Source organism: Mobula birostris, chromosome 2 (assembly GCF_030028105.1).
Source record: "Mobula birostris isolate sMobBir1 chromosome 2, sMobBir1.hap1, whole genome shotgun sequence".
NCBI lineage: Eukaryota > Metazoa > Chordata > Chondrichthyes > Myliobatiformes > Myliobatidae > Mobula > Mobula birostris.
Genome location: NC_092371.1, coordinates 90,100,081 through 90,120,775, shown reverse-complemented (window position 1 = coordinate 90,120,775; position 20,695 = coordinate 90,100,081). Strand labels below are relative to the sequence as shown.

Here is a 20,695-nt window from a genome sequence, read left to right as displayed (position 1 = left end):
TTAAGATACATTAGGACGGATAAGTCCCCGGGGCCTGACGGAATATTCCCTAGGCTGCTCCACGAGGCGAGGGAAGAGATTGCTGAGCCTCTGGCTAGAATCTTTATGTCCTCGTTGTCCACGGGAATGGTACCGGAGGATTGCAGGGAGGCGAATGTTGTCCCCTTGTTCAAAAAAGGTGGCAGGGATTGTCCGGGTAATTATAGACCAGTGAGGCTTACGTCTGTAGTGGGAAAGCTGTTGGAAAAGATTCTTAGAGATAGGATCTATGAGGTATTTAGAGAATCATGGTCTGATCAGGGACAGTCAGCATGGCTTTGTGAAGGGCAGATCGTGTCTAACAAGCCTGACAGAGTTCTTTGAGGAGGTGACCAGGCATATAGATGAGAGTAGTGCAGTGGATGTGATCTATATGGATTTTAGTAAGGCATTTAACAAGGTCCACACGGTAGGCTTATTCAGAGAGTCAGAAGACATGGGATCCAGGGAAGTTTGGCCAGGTGGATTCAGAATTGGCTTGCCTGCAGAAGGCAGAGGGTGGTGGTGGAGGGAGTACATTCAGATTGGAGGATTGCGACTAGTGGTGTCCCACAAGGATCGGTTCTGGGACCTCTACTTTTCGTGATTTTTATTAACGACCTGGATGTAGGGGTAGAAGGGTGGGTTGGCAAGTTTGCAGACGATACAAACGTTGGTGGTGTTGTAGATAGTGTAGAGGATTGTCAAAGATTGCAGAGAGACATTGATAGGATGCAGAAGTGGACTGAGAAGTGGCAGATGGAATTCAACCCAGAGAAGTGTGAGGTGGTACACTTTGGAAGGACAAACTCCAAGGCAGAGTACAAGGTAAATGGCAGGATACTTGGTAGTGTGGAGGAGCAGAGGGATCTGGGGGTACATGTCCACAGATCCCTGAAAGTTGCCTCACAGGTCCATAGGGTAGTTAAGAAAGCTTATAGGGTGTTAGCTTTCACAAGTCGAGGGATAGAGTTTAAGAGTCGCGATGTAATGATGCAGCTCTATAAAACTCTGGTTAGGCCACACTTGGAGTACTGTGTCCAGTTCTGGTCGCCTCACTATAGGAAGGATGTGGAAGCATTGGAAAGGGTACAGAGGAGATTTACCAGAATGCTGCCTGGTTCAGAGAGTATGCATTATGATCAGAGATTAAGGGAGCTAGGGCTTTACTCCTTGGAGAGAAGGAGGATGAGAGGAGACATGATAGAGGTGTACAAAATAATAAGAGGAATAGATAGGGTGGATAGCCAGCGCCTCTTCCCCAGGGCACCACTGCTCAATACAAGAGGACATGGCTTTAAGGTAAGGGGTGGGAAGTTCAAGGGGGATATTAGAGGAAGGTTTTTTACTCAGAGGGTGGTTGGCGCGTGGAATGCACTGCCTGAGTCAGTGGTAGAGGCAGATACACTAGTGAAGTTTAAGAGATTACTAGACAGGTATATGGAGGAATTTAAGGTAGGGGGTTATGTGGGAGGCAGGGTTTGAGGGTCAGCACAACACTGTGGGCCGAAGGGCCTGTACTGTGCTGTACTATTCTATGTTGTATGTAAATCACACCTGGCAAAAAAGCAGATATATTTCGTATTGTTATATTGAATTAGAATTAGAATTAACTTTATTACTTATACCCTTCATATACATGAGGAGTAAAAATCTCTATGTTACATCTCCATCTAAATGTGCAATGTGCAATTTATAGTAATTTATAATGAATAGAGTGTACAACAATATAACATAGAAATATAATTGTATTAGCATGAATTAATCAGTCTGATGACCTGATAGAAGAAGCTGTCCTGGAGCCTGTTGGTCCTGGCTTTTATGCTGTGGTACTGTTTCCCCGATGGTAGCAACTGGAACAGTTTGTGGTTAGGGTGACTTGGGTCCTCTGGGCCCTTTTTACACACCTGTCTTTGTAAATGCCCTGAAGATGGGAAATTCACATCTACAGATGTGCTGGGCAGTCCGCACTACCCTCTGCAGAGTCCTGCAATTGAGGGAAGTACAGTTCCCATACCAGGCAGTGATGCAGCCAATCAAGATGCTCTCAGCTGTGCCCCTGTAGAAAGTTCTTAGGGTCTGGGGGCCAATACCAAACTTCTTCAACCATCTGAGGTGAAAGAGGCACCACTGTGCCTTTTTTTTTTAACCACACAGCCCTTATGTACAGACCATGTGAAATCCTCGGTGATGTGTGTATGCCGAGGAACATATTCAGCATCCCAACCCCAGATCCACTGATGACAACAGGAGCTAGCCTGTCTCCATTCCTCCTGTAGTCCACAACCAGCTCCTTTGTTTTTGCGACATTGAGGGAGGGATTATTTCCAGACATCCCACCTCCCCCGGAAGTCTCCCGCACATTAATACTGGCTCCCCGATGCCCGCAAATTATATAAAATGTCCCGGAAATCAATTTTTTGGACAGAGAAAGCGAGCGAGCGCGAGAGAGACCATGAGAGCGAGAGATAGAGACAGAGATAGAGAGAGACCACGAGAGCGAGAGAGAGAAAGCACGAGAGAGACCATGAGAGCGTGAGAGTGACCACGAGACAGCGAGCACGAGAAACCGCGAGACAGAAAGCGCAAGAGCGAGAGCGTGAGTGACCACGAGAGACAGCGAGCGCGATAGAGACCACGAGAGCCAGAGACGAGAGAAAGCGAGCGCGAGACGAGAGAGAGCGCGAGAGAGACCATGAGAGCGAGATAGATAGAGACAGACCACAAGAGCGAGAGAGCGTGAGAGTGACCATGAGACAGCGAGAGACACCGTGAGAGAGCGACCACGAGAGCCAGACAGCGCGAGAGTGACCACAAGAGCGCGAGAGCAACCACGGGAGAGCAAGCACGAGAAAGACCGCGAGAGACACTGCGAGCGACCACGAGAGACAGCGAGCGAGATAGAGACGAGAGAAAGTGAGCGCGAGAGACGCGAGCGAGCGTGAGACAGACCACGAGAGTGAGAGAGAGCAACCACGAGAGAGAGAGAGCACGCGAGGAAGAAAGCGCGAGAGCGAGAGACCACAAGAGCGAGAGAGCGTGAGAGTGACCACAAGAGAGCGAGCACGAGAGAGACCACAAGAGACACCGCGAGCGACCACGAGAGAGCGAGCGCGAGAGAGACGAGAGCGACAGAGCGTGAGAGAGAGCACGAGAGTGAGAGACCACAAGAGCAAGAGAGCGCGAAAGCGAGAGTGACGAGAGAGAGAGAGAGCGCACGCGCACGCGAGACAGAGTGTTCCAAGAAAAGAAAATATAAAACGTACTTCACCCCAGACTATACTAAAGTGTACCCCTGCTTAATAGGGGTCAAAATTAATGACGGTGTTGCTCGCTGCACTGTTTGCAACAGTGACTTTTCTATTGCCCATGGTGGGTTAAGACTGTAAAAGATATGTTGAGGCAAGTTTAACAGGTGTCATTCGTTCATTAGCATAGCTAACGTTATTTAAACTAGCTGGCTAGCTGCTAAGGAGCTACTCTATTGCAGACATCCCACCTCTCCCGGAAGTTCCGGGAGTCTCCTGCAAATTGATGGTGCTACCTCCTTGAAATGAGTTTTTGCAGGGTGGGATGTCTGTGTTTTCTTGACACCACTGTGTCAGGGTGATGACTTCTTCTCCGTAGACTGCCTCCTTATTTTTTTGAGATTAGGCCAATCAGTGTAGTATCGTCCGCAAATTTAATTAGCAAATTGGAGCTGTGGGTGGCAACACAGTCATGGGTATACAGAGAGTAAATGAGGGGGATTAGGACACAGCCCTGGGGGGGGGGGTCCTGTGTTAAGGGTCAGAGGGGCAGATGTGAGGGAGCCCACTCTTAGCATCTGCCAGCAATCTGACAGAAAGTCCAGGATCCAGCTACACAAGGCAGGGTGAAGGCTGAGGGTTCTGAGCTTCTAGTCAAGCCTGGAGGGAATTATGGTGTTGAAAGCTGAACTGTAGTCCAAGAACACCAGAAAGCATTTGATTCTGGCCTACACTCATGGTTAATGGAAGCTCTGATTATATATAAACTACACCCAATTCTTGTGAAATTCCTACGACATCTGATGAAGCATTGGCATACCATAATCACTCTATCTATTAACAGCCAAAAAAGAACAACCACTGTTATCAAAATAAACTGAAACATTTTCCAGGGCAACTCTTAAGCCCACCATGGTTTTGTCTAGTTTTAAACCCGCTTTCTAATTTATTGAATTGGACAAAACAAAATCGGTATCAAATCAGAAGCAGCCAAACGAATTATACCTTGACATACTATAGATGATTTGAAATGATGTGCTCATTCTTAAGTACAGCTAAAGATATTAATTCAAATAGTAGAACTATTTTCGAAAGATATAAACATGAACTTTGGGCTAGGTAAGTGAATTACATTAAACATAAAGAAAGGTGTAATAGAGCTAGTAGAATATAAGACAGAGCAGCAGGATACAATACAACCAATGGATGAATATGAAACGTATAAGTATTGGGGATATCAACAAGCAAAGAAAACAGATCAGAGTGTAATAACGGGAAAACTTTCATCAGTATTTACTTCAAGGCTTAAGAAAATTTGCCAACAGAGCTCAACAGTAAAAACATAACAAAGAGAATAAAGACTTCCACTATACCCATATTAACGTATCCTTTTGGCATAATATCTTTAAACCGATCTGGAAAATCTACAAAGAAAAGTAAGAACTGAAATGGCAAATTTTGGAGAACATTATGTACACTTGAACACACTTAGATTAACACTTCCTAGGACAGGAGGAGGAAGTGGACAATCACCCAGTTTAGAACAATCTCCCTCCTTCGCATGGAATACAAGATATTCCTCTCAGTGTTTGCAAGAAGGCTGACCTCTTACTTAATGGAAAACCACTACATCAACACATCCATCCCAAGTTTTTCTGGGTGCCTTGAACACACTTCAATCATCAGCCAACAACAGGAATTCTGCAGATGCTGGAAATTCAAGCAACACACATCAAAGTTGCTGGTGAACGCAGCAGGCCAGGCAGCATCTATAGGAAGAGGTGCAGTCGACGTTTCAGGCCGAGACCCTTCGTCAGGACTAACTGAAGGAAGAGTGAGTAAGGGATTTGAAAGTTGGAGGGGGAGAGGGAGATCCAAAATGATAGGAGAAAACAGGAGGGGGAGGGATAGAGCCAAGAGCTGGACAGGTGACAGGCAAAAGGGATACGAGAGGATCATGGGACAGGAGGTCTGGGAAGAAAGACAAGGGGGGGGGACCCAGAGGATGGGCAAGAGGTATATTCAGAGGGACAGAGGGAGACAAAAGAGAGTGAGAGAAAGAATGTGTGCATAAAAATGAGTAACAGATGGGGTACGAAGGGGAGGTGGGGCCTTAACGGAAGTTAGAGAAGTCGATGTTCATGCCATCAGGTTGGAGGCTACCCAGACGGAATATAAGGTGTTGTTCCTCCAACCTGAGTGTGGCTTCATCTTTACAGTAGAGGAGGCCGTGGATAGACATGTCAGAATGGGAATGGGATGTGGAATTAAAATGTGTGGCCACTGGGAGATCCTGCTTTCTCTGGCGGACAGAGCGTAGATGTTCAGCAAGGTGGTCTCCCAGTCTGCGTCAGGTCTCGCCAATATATAAAAGGCCACGTCGGGAGCACCAGACGCAGTATATCACCCCAGTCGACTCACAGGTGAAGTGTTGCCTCACCTGGAAGGACTGTTTGGGGCCCTGAATGGTGGTAAGGGAGGAAGTGTAAGGGCAAGTGTAGCACTTGTTCCGCTTACACGGATAAGTGCCAGGAGGGAGATCAGTGGGGATGGGATGGGGGGGACGAATGGACAAGGGAGTTGTGTAGGGAGCGATCCCTGCGGAATGCAGAGAGACGGGGGGAGGGAAAGATGTGCTTAGTGGTGGGATCCCGTTGGAGGTGGCGGAAGTTATGGAGAATAATATGTTGGACCAGGAGGCTGGTGGGGTGGTAGGTGAGGACCAGGGGAACCCTATTCCTAGTGAGGTGGCGAGAGGATGGAGTGAGAGCAGATGTACGTGAAACGGGGGAGATGCGTTTAAGAGCAGAGTTGATAGTGGAGGAAGGGAAGCCCCTTTCTTTAAAAAGGAAGACATCTCTTAATAATTCTTACTGTTAATAATTTCTCCTTTGGCTCCTCCCACTTCCTCCGAACTAAAGGTGTAGCTATGGGCACCCGTATGGGTCCTAGCTATGCCTGCCTTTTTGTTGGCTTTGTGGAACAATCTATGTTCCGTGCCTATTCTGGTATCTGTCCCCCACTTTTCCTTCGCTACATCGACGACTGCATTGGCGCTGCTTCCTGCACGCATGCAGAACTCGTTGATTTTATTAACTTTGCCTCCAACTTTCACCCTGCCCTCAAGTTTACCTGGTCCATTTCCGACACCTCCCTCCCCTTTCTAGATCTTTCTGTCTCTGTCTCTGGAGACAGCTTATCCACTGATGTCTACTATAAGCCCACTGACTCTCACAGCTATCTGGACTATTCCTCTTCTCACCCTGTCTCTTGCAAAAACGCCATCCCCTTCTCGTAATTCCTCTGTCTCCGCCGCATCTGCTCTCAGGATGAGGCTTTTCATTCTAGGACGAGGGAGATGTCTTCCTTTTTTAAAGAAAGGGGCTTCCCTTCCTCCACTATCAACTCTGCTCTTAAACGCATCTCCCCCATTTCACATACATCTGCTCTCACTCCATCCTCTCACCACCCCACTAGGAATAGGGTTCCCCTGGTCCTCACCTACCACCCCACCAGCCTCCGGGTCCAACATATTATTCTCCGTAACTTCCGCCACCTCCAACGGGATCCCACCACTAAGCACATCTTTCCCTCCCCCACTCTCTCTGCATTCCACAGGGATCGCTCCCTACACAACTCTCTTGTCCATTCGTCCCCCCATCCCTCCCCACTGATCTCCCTCCTGGCACTTATCCGTGTAAGCGGAACAAGTGCTACACATGCCCTTACACTTCCTCCCTTACCACCATTCAGGGCCCCAAACAGTCCTTCCAGCTGAGGCAACACTTCACCTGTGAGTCGACTGGGGTGATATACTGCATCTGGTGTTCTCGATGTGGCCTTTTATATATTGGCGAGACCCGACGCAGACTGGGAGACCGCTTTGCTGAACATCTACGCTCTGTCCGCCAGAGAAAGCAGGATCTCCCAGTGGCCACACATTTTAATTCCACATCCCATTCCCATTCTGACATGTCCATCCATGGCCTCCTCTACTGTAAAGATGAAGCCACACTCAGGTTGGAGGAACAACACCTTATATTCCGTCTGGGTAGCCTCCAACCTGATGGCATGAACATCGACTTCTCTAACTTCCGCTAAGGCCCCACCTCCCCCTCGTACCCCATCTGTTACTCATTTTTATGCACACATTCTTTCTCTCACTCTCCTTTTTCTCCCTCTGTCCCTCTGAATATACCTCTTGCCCATCCTATGGGCTCCCCCCCCCCACCGTCTTTCTTCCCGGACCTCCTGTCCCATGATCCTCTCGTATCCCCTTTTGCCTATCACCTGTCCAGCTCTTGGCTCTATCCCTCCCCCTCCTGTCTTCTCCTATCATTTTGGATCTCCCCCTCCAACTTTCAAATCCCTTACTCACTCTTCCTTCAGTTAGTCCTGACGAAGGGTCTCGGCCTGAAACGTCGACTGCACCTCTTCCTACATATGCTGCCTGGCCTGCTGCGTTCATCAATAATCAGCCAACTGATCCGCGAGGCCAGGCAGAAGAACGGCGACCTAACAGTCGTCTGGTTAGACCTAGCCAACGCCTATGGATCAATTCTACACATCCTCAGCTAGGTCGGCCTGGATCACTACCATATTCCGCCAGTAACAAGAGACATGATCACCAGTTACCTAGGAAAATTCAAGCTATGCTTCACTTCAGCACACTTTACAACCAGTTGGCAAGACCTCCAAAAAGGGATTCCAACTGGCTGTACCATCTTGTTTGTCATGGGTATGAACCTCCTCATATCAGCAGCAGCAGACGCAACCTGAGCCCCAGTACTGGGGCCCTAGATCCGTCAACTTGCATTACGGGGGGGGGGAGGGTTTAACATGGATGACATCATAGTAACCACTGTAACCCATGTCCAAGCAAGATGGGCATTGGAAACCTGGCTAACGTAGCTACCTGGATGGATACTTTTAAGGCCAGGAAGTTCAAATGCAAGGTGATCAAAAACGGCAAGGTTACTATCAAAGCAAAAACTACCAAATACTGGTCTTAAGGTGTTATACTTAAATGCACGCAGCATATTAAGGAACAAGGTGGATGATCTTGTCATACAGCTACAGATTGGCAGGTATCATATTGTGGCCATCACTGAGACGTGGTTAAAGGATGCATGTCTCTGGGAGCTGAATATCCAAGGATACACGGTGTATCGGAAGGATAGGAAGGTAGGCAGAGGGGGTGGCATGGCTTTATTGGTAAGAAATGATATTAAGTCATTAGAAAGAGGTGACATAGGATCGGAAGTTGTAGAATCTTCATGGGTTGAGCTAAGAAATCGCAGGGGTAAAAGGACCCTGATGGCAGTTATATACAGGCCTCCTAACAGCTGCAGTGATGTGGACTACAAATTACAACAGGAAATAGAGAAGGCTTGTCAGAAGGGCAGTGTTATGATAATTGTGGGGGATTTTAACATGCGAGTAGATTGGGAAAATCAGGTCGGCACTGGATCTCAACAGAGAGAATTTGTAGAATGTCTGCGAGATGGCTTTTTAGAACAGCTTGTTGTTGAGCCCACCAGGGGATCGGCTGTACTGGACTGGGTATTGTGTAATGAACCGGAGGTGATTAGAGAGATTGAGGTAAAGGAACCCTTGGGAGGCACTGATCATAATATCATTGAGTTCACTGTGAAATTTGAGAAAGAGAAGCCGAAATCCGATGTGTCGGTATTTCAGTGGAGTAAAGGAAATTACAGTGGCATGAGAGAGGAACTGGTCAAAGTTGACTGGAAAGGAACACTAGCGGGAAGGGTGGCAGAGCAGCAGTGGCTGGAGTTTATGCGAGAAGTGAAGAAGGTGCAAGACAGATATATTCCAAACAGAAGAAATTTTCAAATGGAAAAAGGATGCAACCGTGGCTGACAAGAGAAGTCAAAGCCAAAGTTAAAGCAAAGGAGAGGGCATACAAGGAAGCAAAAATTAGTGGGAAGGCAGAGGATTGGGAAGTTTTTAAAACCTTACAAAAGGAAACCAAGAAGGTCATTAAGAGGGAAAAGATGAACTATGAATGGAAGCTAGCAAATAATATCAAAGAGGATACTAAAAGCTTTTTCAAGTATATAAAGTGTAAAAGACAGGTGAGAGTAGATACAGGACTGATAGAAAATGATGCTGGAGAAACCGTAATGGGAAATAACGAGATGGTGACAGAACTGAACGAGTATTTTGCATCAGTCTTCACTGAGGAAGATATCAGGATTATACCGGACACTCAAGGGTGGCAGGGAAGAGAAGTGTGCGCAGTCACAATTACGACACAGAAAGTACTCAGGAAGCTGAATAGTCGAAGGGTAGATAAATCTCCCGGACCAGATGGAATGTACCCTCGTGTTCTGAAGGAAGTAGCTGTGGAGATTGCGGAGGCATTAGCAATGATCTTTCAAAAGTCAATAGATTCTAGCATGGTTCCAGAGGACTGGAAGACTGCAAATGTCACTCCGTTATTTAAGCAGGGGGCAAAGAAACAAGAATGGAATTATAAACCCGTTAGCTTGACATCGGTGGTTGGGAAGTTGTTGGAGTCGATTGTCAAGGATGAGATTATGGAGTACCTGGAGACATATGACAAGATAGGCAGAACTCAGCATGGTTTCCTTAAAGGGAAATCCTGCCTGACAAACTTATTGCAATTTTATGAGGAAATTACAAGTAGGCTAGACAAGGGAGATGCAGTAGATGTTGAATATTTGGATTTTCAGAAGGCCTTTGACAAGGTGCCACACATGAGGCTGCTTAACCAGATAAGAGCCCATGGAATTACAGGAAAGTTACATACGTGGATAGAGCGTTGGCTGATTGGCAGGAAACAGAGACTGGGAATAAAGGGATCCTATTCTGGTTGGCTGCCGGTTACCAGTGGTGTTCCACAGGGATCAGTGGTGGGGCCGCTTCTTTTTACATTGTACATCAACGATTTGGATTATGGAATAGATGGCTTTGTGGCTAAGTTTGCTGACGATACGAAGATAGGTGGAGGGGCCGGTAGTGCTGAGGAAACGGGGAGTCTGCAGAGGGACTTGGATAGTTTGGAAGAATGGGCAGAGAAGTGGCAAATGAAGTACAATGTTGGAAAGTGTATGGTTATGCACTTTGGCAGAAGAAATAAACGGGCAGACTATTATTTAAATGGGGAGAGAATTCAAAGTTCTGAGATGCAACGGGATTTGGGAGTCCTCGTGCAGGATACCCCTAAGGTTAACCTCCAGGTTGAGTCGGTGGTGAAGAAGAAGATTGCAATGTTGGCATTCATTTCAAGAGGAACAGAGTGTAGGAGCAGGAGTGTGATGTTGAGGCTCTATAAGGCGCTGGTGAGACCTCACTTGGAGTACTGTGGGCAGTTTTGGTCTTCTTATTTAAGAAGGAATGTGCTGACATTGGAGAGGGTTCAGAGAAGATTCACTAGAATGATTCCGGGAATGAGAGGGTTAACATATGAGGAACGTTTGTCCGCTCTTGGACTGTATTCCTTGGAGCTTAGAAGAATGGGGGGGGACCTCATAGAAACATTTCGAATGTTGAAAGATATGGACAGAGTGGATGTGGCAAAACTGTTTCACTTGGTGAGGGAGTATAGTACGAGAGGGCATGACTTAAGGATTGAAGGGCGCCATTCAAAACAGAGATGCGCAGAAATTTTTTTAGCTAGAGGGTGGTGAATCTGTGGAATTTGTTGCCACGGCCGACAGTGGAGGTCAAGTCATTGGGTGTATTTAAGGCAGAGATTGATAGGTATCTGAGTAGCCAGGGCATCAAGGGTTATGGTGAGAAGGTGGGGGAGTGGGACTAAATGGGAGAATGTATCAGCTCATGATAAAATGACGGAGCAGACTCAATGGGCCGAGTGGCCGCCTTCTGCTCCTTTGTCTTATGGTCTTATGGTCTTACTAGCAAGTTCAGTCTTTAAGTACAGGGCGAAGTCATTCCATCCATTGAGAACAACCCAGTAAAAGTCTTTTCAAAAGTGGTTTGTTGCAACAATGACAGACAGCGCCAACACCACCGACACTGTAAAGCGGACTGAAGAGTGGCTAAAGAAGATTGACAAAACCGGACTCCCTGGTAAACTTAAGACATGGTTGTAACAACATGGTCTTCTACCATGGCTACTCTGGCTTTTCACCGTGTACAAGTTTCCCCGTGACCACTGCAGAAGGCACTAAGGGGAAAGTCAACAAGCAGCTGGGGAGGTGGCTGGGGATCCCGCCAAGTTTTGCTTCCGTGGGGCTCGACATAAGATCTGGCCAGCTACAGCTCCCGTTCTCTCAGTAGTGGAGGAGCTCAAGGTGGTAAAGTGTAGAGTTGTGTGAACACTGAAATTCTCCGTTGATAAGCAATAAATTATCTTAAATCGGGCCTAAAGTGGGCCGCCAACTCGGCCATAGACCAGGCAGTGAGCTCACCGCAACTGAGAGACATCACTGGCAATCCGAGGCCCCAGCTCAGCACGCTTCCAATGATGGGAGAGTGCAAATGCAAGGGATAGGCATGGTGTAGTCCAGGCAGGGGTACAGAACTGCAAAGGTGAAAAGCGGTTTTTGAAGGCCGTGAAGTTGAGTTCACAGGGTGCCTGCACAAAATAGGATTTTTCCAAGTGCAAGGTCACTTGAGCAGAGCTTTGGAGACTGGAGTCCTTCTGCATTTCTTTCCTTCTGCGGTCCATGTATGACACTCTCCCTACACCATCACAGCTGCACACATGGGGGCTGAAAAAGGACCCTAACTGCAAGCTTTGTGAACAGCGGCATTCACTGGAACACATACAGGATTGAAAACAGCTTACACAAGGATGGTACAGTTGGCACTTTGACGAGGTCCTGCTGTCCCTTGCTGACACACTGGAGCGGTAGAGGTGTATAAAGAGACCAGTTGGCAGAGAGGCGAACAGGGCAGTCATTTTCATCAAAGAGAGGGCCATGCCAGTCATATCAAAGAGGCCTAAATCCAATCTGCTGCAAACTGCCAAACCATGGGAGGTGAAGGTTGATTGGGAACTGCAGCTTCCTCCCCACGAGTTAGTGCAAACTACACTTCGACCACACATCTTACGGTGGTCCACTGAAGACAAGAGAATCATCCTGGTGGAGCTCACAATACCACGGGAGGAAGGATGTGAGGATGCCCACAAGAGGAAGGCCCTGAAGTACCAGTCCTTAGTCCAGAAATGCAGGGACAAAGAATGGCAGATGTGGCTATTCCCCATGTAGATTGGCTGCAGAGGGTTCCCATCAAGGACATTACTGTCTGTGCTGGCCTTTGATGAAAAGAACAAGAACCAAGCAGCTCGCAGGATGGGAGAGGAAGTAGAAAGAGCCTCTAGCTGGAGGGGTAGGCTCTGAATCCACGGCTTTGCCTGTTGCTTGGCGGCCAGGGCTGGGGTCGAAGCGCTTGGCAGGGATGGTGCTTAGTGCTGGAGGGCTGGTCAGAGGCTCGAAGTTTTCGGACGGACTCAGAGTCAGACTGTGGTCGGGTATTTCCAGGATTCTGCATCGGCAAGTTTGTGGTGCTGGAAGCTCATGGCAGGGGGAGTTTCTCCCTCCTACTGTCTGCGTGAGATGATGGGCTATTGGGACTTTGAGATATTTTTTTACCGTGCTCATGGTCTGCTCTTATCAAATTACGGTATTGTTATGCACTGTTGTAACTATATGTTATAATCATGTGGTTTTTGTCAGTTTTAGTCTTGGTCTATCTTGTGTTTCTGTGATATCATACCGGAGGAACATTGTATCATTTTTTAATGTATGCATAACTAAATGACAATAAACAAGGACTGAGTGTCCTCATAATCTAATCTAATCTAATATGGAGCAGAAAAGAGGAGTTGAGCTGGAAGTCAGGAGCAGATGGGCGGTGACCTGGCCAGCACTACTGACCCGCCAACTAGAGAGTGTAGTGGTTAAGGGTAGAAACACTCTATGAAGGTTGGGCACCACCTGACAACATCTGCCTCTAGCCAAAGGCTCAGGCCCTGGTGTATAACAGAAGCAACACTCACAACACGCTGGAGGAACTCAGCAGATCATGCAGCATCCGTGGAAATGATCAGTCCCCCCACCTTCTTTATAGGGCCTCTGCCCCTTCCCTCTACAGTCCTGACGAAGGGTTCCGGCCCTAAACGTCGACTGATCATTTCCACAGATGCTGCCCAACCTGCTGAGTTCGTCCAGCATGTTGTGAGTGTTGCTTTGACTCCAGCATCTGCAGGTTATTTTGTGTGTATGACAGAAGCAAGTGTACACTCAAACACATTGAGATTAACACTACCTAGGACAGAAGGGTGAATTAGAATAACAGACATTAAAAAATTACACAACAGTCAGATAAAAATTCTAAGGATGTATTTTCATCAATGAAAACAGGATTCAGCACTCTACATGATAACATATAATTCTGATAAAAAGTACACACCACTAAACTTAAGTGAAACCACAACTCAGAAATTATCACTGCAGAAGAAAAGTTAACCAATGGAAGAGCATGACCTCCTTGGGAGACATCCCCACAATTTGAAAAGACTAGAAGTCTACAAGGAAGTGTCAAACACCTGGCTCAGAGTTGGAGACTTCTTCCCAGTGTCATGTGTGATGCCAAGCAGAGTTACCGGACGGATGATGCTAATGAGAGATAACGGAAGACAATGGAGAAACATTCAAAATGCTAATGAGAGAGAAGGGAGAGATTAACGGGAAAGAAACACAATTCAGATATTGACAGACCGGTTGCTTTAAACCTGAACTGCTTGAAGTTTGATGGACAGGTGATACCCCAGCAGGGGGATAAAAGGAGCAGGTTTGCTAAGACACGAGACACGCCACGAGACCCTGGAAAGAGCAGTGTGCCCCCACAAGTGGTGAGAGTTTGGATCACCGGTTCACGGGAACCAATCAGAGGCTCACAGGGTGTAAAGGTACGATCGGTGGGAACCTGAGGTGTGTGTCCGCCCTTGCCTGGGTGCCGGGTTCACCGCGGAAGAACGATCGTATCCAGAACGGAGGGGTCACAGTTGGTGACCACAGCGGGATTAGAAGACATCAAAAGGTCTGCCTGAAACCAACTGCATCTCCCACTCTCTCTCCCTCCCCCCCCCCAACGGTACAACAACAGCGATTACTTCGAACTGCACTAAACTGAACTGAACTCTGCTTCACTTAAGACTGATCATTTTATCCCTAGACTGCGATAGAGTTTGGCTGTTTCCTATTACCCTAGTTCTGTGTATATGTGTGTATTATCATTGCTAACCTGTTACATTTATATCCTTACGATTAGAGTACTATATTACCGATTTCTTTAATAAAACTTTATTAGTTCCTAGTAATCGCAGACTCCAACGAGCGTTCCATTTCTGCTGGTTTGGCAACCCAGTTACAGGGTACGTAATACCAGAAACAGAAGGGTTCCCTGTGGTGATACAGGGCCAGATGGTTAACAAAAACATTATCAAAAATACATAGTAAAAGATCAACAAATTTAAGACAATAAATGCAGAAAAATGCCCAGAGGAACCAGAAACAATCCAACACATTACGGGATCCTGCAGCCGTTTAACTCAATCTGATTATTTACACTGGAACAATCAAGTGGCAAACATTGTTCACCAAAATCCATATAGTATAAAGATTAAGGAGATAGAATGCAGGAGCCATGCACCTGTTCTCTACTTGTTTTGTATTCTGTGTTACATGTTTATTACATTTATTATGGTAACTAGTCAAATGGGAAGGGATGTGGTAAAAGTGAAGGGAGTAAGTTACGTATTCGAGGTTTGTTCTGGACAGTTTGGTTCTGGGAACTGCCGGGTGTCATACCTTTTGTTAACCATTTAATTTATGATTGGAGGGCATGTCATAGAAGGATAACAACTTGTGCTAGGTCACCAGCAACACCACTGGTTCGTTCGAGTTACTGCTACATCTTGCTTTAAAATACAAACTCATAAAAGACACCGTACCTTACTATAAGTACAAGCCTGATCCAGTTTTAGAGTCAGAGTCCTACAAATTATATTACAACCAATGCATTATTACACATAGGGCAATATATAATAACCATCAGATATAATATTACAGGATAAAAAAGCAAGAACAACTTACTTAACAGATATAGCCATTCCAACCACACATAACATGCAGAAATCAATAACTAAAAAACATTAGAAATATGCTGAATTAAAAGAGGAAGTTGAAAGACTATGGAACATGAACAGGGTATACAATATCCCGATAGTGATATCTACAACTGATATCACCCCAAAGGCACTACACAATAGCATTAAACAATTGGGCCTACAGCAACATTTATGTAAGTCTCCAGAAAAACACAATACTAAACATCACCAGAATAGTCCAAAAGTTTGTAGCAATTGAGAAATGAGTATGCCCGTACCCAAGGTTTTACCAGCTTGAGCTGAGAAAAAAAAATAACTGATTTATAGAGCACTTTTCATACAATGTTGTTCAAAGTGTTTTACAATGGGATAGTGCAAGAATGAAAATAAAGGACAAAAATATGTTAGTTAAAAGCAAGTTAAATAAATCGATTTTGAGCTGTTGTTTAAAAAAGACAAACAAGTCTGTATTCCTTACAGCTTTAGCTATTGGGTGTCACATTTTAGCAGTGTAGTTCAAAAAACTGCCAATTATTTTTTGAGGAAGATTGTTAAATTTAAGAGACAAGCAGAAGACCTGAGAGTTCAAGTAGTAATCCTGTGATGTACTCCAGTTCCAGACCATTGGTACTTTGAAAAACAGGTAAGATAATTTTAAACAATTCTAAAAGATACAGAAAGCCAATGCAAAGTAAGTAGGATGGTAGTGAAATTCTCCCTCTTCCTGGTTTTTTGTTAAAAGTCAAGCAGCTATGTTCTGAATGAGTTGAAGTTTGACAAAAGATTGCATTGCAGTAATCTAGTCTATTGAATATAAAGGTGTGAATTAGATTTTCAACATAAGACAGAAACAGTCACATCTTTGCAATATTTCTTAGATGTAGAAATGCTGCTCTGTAATGTCCTTGCCATTGACATCTATATTCCATGAATTAGAGAGATAAAGTGGGAAGACAATGTTAGGAACCATACAGAGCCAAGGACCAGTTGAAATGAGGGGTATAGTTCTATACTGTACACTGGATGCAATGTAATTGAGAGAGGTTTAAATGCTAGCAGTTAGATTACTGTGTCACTCAGTTACACAGAATTTCAACAGCAGTAAACAGGAATAAGCTCACGCATTTCACTAAGCAGCTTGAAAGTACCAACAGCAAGACATTAAAAAACTTCACTGCAACTGAATGACTTACTCCTCCAGAAAAATACAATGATCTAAATTATTGCAACAAATGCACCAAGCAACAGTGATCTACCAAGGGAAGATAAACAGTCAGTGTACATAATGGAAGCTCCATACCTGGCTTTCTTGCTGCTCTTGGATTTGGGTGTGGTGTTGGATTTACATTTTGGCTCTCTCAGCTGCTTGGGTTCCTTAGCACCCTTAGGTTCCTTCAGCTCTTTGGCCCCCTTGGTACCTTTAGGTTCTTTAGGCTCTCCACGGTTCCTTGACCCTTTGGAGCCCTTGGGCTCTTTTGCTCCTTTGCCCTCTTTTGCTTCTTTATCATTCTTGGGCTCCTTTCTCTTCTTCTTTGGTTTGGGTGCGTCTGTTACTGATTCACCACCCGCTTCCTCCTTTGGCTCTTTTTTCTTTCTTTTTTTCTTAATCCCTGTACTGACATCCTCAGCCCTGGTAAGAGGCAGTGGTTGGTCCACACTCACCTCCAATTGTGTATCATGTACAACCTTCTTGCTGCTGGTCTCGATCAGATGACCAGCAGCTTCTGGACTGCTGGCTGGACTGTGGGGGCTTGGTTGGTCCTTGGTGCTGCTGTGAGAGAGCTGCACTGCGTGTTCACCAACTGGTGAGGCACTGGGTATCAGAGGCTGTTTGGAAGTCTTTGAAGTAGAAGGCTGCAATATACAAAACAATCTTTGAGAAAACAGTTAATTCCAAAAGTTTTAAACACTTCCATCAAATTGTTAATTATTTTAAAATCTATTTTATTTTAATGTTATAAATCATCGTAATGTTACAGAGAATCTTTGGGAGAAGTCATGTTGAGTTTGGCTGGGTACTGGCCATTATGACATAGTATAGCCCATGTCTGTTTTCATTTTCAAAATTCCATAATAAATTCTCTTGCCTGGGTTAATAATGTCAACTGCCTGTAAAAACAGGTCACTGTGTAATTTTAGCTTTCAGCTATTGATGACACATGTGCATTCTTCTGAGGTATGGGTGCAATTACAAAACAAAACATTTACGTGGGTCAATTATGTGAGTACAGAGCACTCACAGGCACTATAACATACAAACTCCTCTCATCGTTTACTTCATTTCTCTTGCTTTCCCAGAGGTAACTGGTAATGGAGAGGAGCGACAGAGCTCCTGTACACCAGTTCAGATATTCCTTGTATTCAAACACACTGACTGAATCTTCCCTTTCTATCCAAGAAGACTGACTCATCAACAGAACTAGTTTTATAAAATTCCTGTCGTTGTTGGCACACCTCTCTTTAGTTTTACACTCCCTAGATTCTGTATCCTCTTCCAGAAGCAAAATCTTCTGGGATTTTTGTGCTCCTTAATTTGCTTAAGACTTGAGTAAATCTCTTTATTTATTTTTCATTTATCTTTGAGATACAGCGTGGAACAGGCTCTTCCAGCCAACAAGTTGCACCACCCAGCAACCCAGCTATTTAACCATAGTCAAAACTCAGGACAATTTACAATGACCAAGTAACCTACTAACTGGGACATCTTTGGCCTGTAGCAGGAAACTGGGACACCCGGAGGAAACCCAGACATACAAACTCCTTACTGAGGACTCTGAACTCTAACACCCCAAGTTGTAAAAGTGTCACACTAACTGCTACACTACTGTGGTATTCCACTACCTCCTTCTTACTTGCAAGGCTTCTCAAACTATAACTCTTTGACCTCATGTTTGGTCACACTTCTGTGAGGTTTGGTGTCAAATTTTGTTCATTAAATCTCATGTAGATATCCTTTAGACATTTTAATGAAACACTGACTTGCACTTGTTATTATTTTCGCTTCTGGATGTTCCAAAAAATTGTGAGTGACAATCAAGTGTCCAACTAAACAGCAAAATTGTACCTTTCATGCTTTCATTGAATACGTTGTTTAATCATTCACATAATGAAGAACTAGTGGGTTTAGGAATTCAATTCAGAGAACTGATACATATATCAAAAATAATACAGGAATGTAATATAAATCAAATTAATAACTATACAAGAAGAACACTAACATCCATACTGAGCTCCAATGAGCCATTTTCCCTTAACGTGAATGGTCCAGATTGTGCACATTAACTAACATTTGAGGTGCCATCTTGATACAAAGACAGGAAATGACAGCAGCTGAGACCTACTCATTCACAGGTCATCAGCTGCTCAGCAGTTCAGTTTTTGAGTGTGGAGGAAGATGTTGAAGAAAATGTCAGAATCAGGTTTAATATCACCTGCATATAGTTGCAAGAAAAAGTTTGTGAACCCTTTGCAATTACCTGGTTTTCTGCATTAATTACTCATAAAATGTGGTCTGATCTTCACCTAAGTCACAATAGTAGACAAACACAATCTGCCTAAACTAATAACATCAAACAACTGCACTTTCCATGTCTTTATTGAATACATTGTTTAATCATTCACAGTCCAGGCTGGAACAAGTATGTGAACCCTTGTATAGCGGTGCTAGAAAGTTTGTGAACTCTTTAGAAGTTTCTCTATTTCTGCATAAATATGACCTAAAATTTGATCAGATCTTCATGCAAGTCATACAACTAGATAAAGAGAACCCAATTTAATAAATAACACAAAAACATTATACTTGTCCATTTATTTATTGACACATGACTCCGGGATTGTACACCTAATGGGTTATTTTTTTTCACTTTTCTGCTTAGTAGGTTTTTTTTGTTATCACAAAATTTTTTTTCAATCTTTAAGATAATGTCTTTTTTGAGACATTGTAAGTGTTGTTACTTCAATGTACTCATGTTATTTTTTCTGTATAATATAACAATAAAAAGATTTGAAAAGAAAGAAAAATGATCCAATATTACATGTATTTGTTGGAAAAAAGTATGTGAACCCCTTGGGTTATCAGTTCATTTAAAGGGGGGAATTACAGTCAGCTGTTTAGTCATAGTCATACTTTATTGATCCCAAGGGAAATTGGTTTTCATTACAGTTGCACCAACCAAGAATAGAGTATAAATATAGCAATATAAAACCATAAATAATTAAATAGTAATATGTAAATTATGCCAGGAAATAAGTCCAGGACCAGCCTACTGGCTCAGGGTGTCTGACCCTCCAAGGGAGGAGTTATAAAATTTGATGGCCACAGGCAGGAATGCCTTCCTATGACACTCTGTGTTGCATCTCGGTGGAATGAGTCTCTGGCTGAATGTACTCCTGTGTCCAACTAGTCCATTATGTAGCGGATGGGAGACATTGTCCAAGATGGCATGCAACTTGGACAGCATCCTCTTTTCAGACACCACCATGAGAGAGTCCAGTTCCATCCCCACAACATCACTGGCCTTACGAATGAGTTTGTTGATTCTGTTGGAGTCTGCTACCCTCAGCCTGCTGCCCCAGCACACAACAGCAAACATGATAGCACTGGCCACCACAGACTCGTAGAACATCCTCAGCATCGTCCGACAGATGTTAAAGGACCTCAGTCTCCTCAGGAAATAGAGATGGCTCTGACTCTTCTTGTAAACAGCCTCAGTGTTCTTTGACCAGTCCAGTTTATTGTCAATTCGTATCCCCAGGTATTTGTAATCCTCCACCATGTCCACACCAACCCCACGGATGGAAACAGAGGTCACCGGTGCCTTATCCCTCCTCAGGTCTACCACCAGCTCCTTAGTCTTTTTCAAATTAAGCTGCAGATAATTCTGCTCACACCATGGAATAACAATCGGGTGTGAGTGTGGGGGCCTTGCCTATTTAATGAACATAATCTGGGTGTTCGCGATCAAGGTCTGATCTTCACCACATAGGTTTTTGGAAGTGTGCCATGTCTCAATCAGAGGAGATTTCTGAGGACCTTAGTAAAATAGTTGTTGATTGTCACCAGCCTGGATAAGGATACAAAACCATTTCCAAATAGTTTGGACTCCACCATTCCAGTCTGGCAGATGGTGTACAAACAGAGGAAATTCAACACCATTGTTACCCTCCGCAGGAGTAATCAAACAACAAAAAGCAAGGCGTATAATATTCCAGGAGGTCACAAAGAACCCCAGGGTAACATCTAAGGAGCTACAAGCCTCTCTTGCATTGGCTAATGTCAGTGTTGATGACTCTACCGTTAGGC

The 20,695-nt window shown here is 44.7% G+C and overlaps 1 protein-coding gene across 4 annotated transcripts in view; it reads right to left on the bottom strand.

The window, feature by feature from the left end:
* chd6 (chromodomain helicase DNA binding protein 6) overlaps positions 1 to 20,695 on the bottom strand; it is a 363,558-nt gene that overhangs the window by 209,359 nt on the left and 133,504 nt on the right. For all 4 annotated transcript variants that reach the window (XM_072244838.1, XM_072244818.1, XM_072244846.1 and 1 more), the window contains one exon: positions 16,694 to 17,247. In XM_072244838.1, the coding sequence (XP_072100939.1) occupies positions 16,694 to 17,247 (554 nt within the window). The remainder of the gene's footprint in view (positions 1 to 16,693; positions 17,248 to 20,695) is intronic.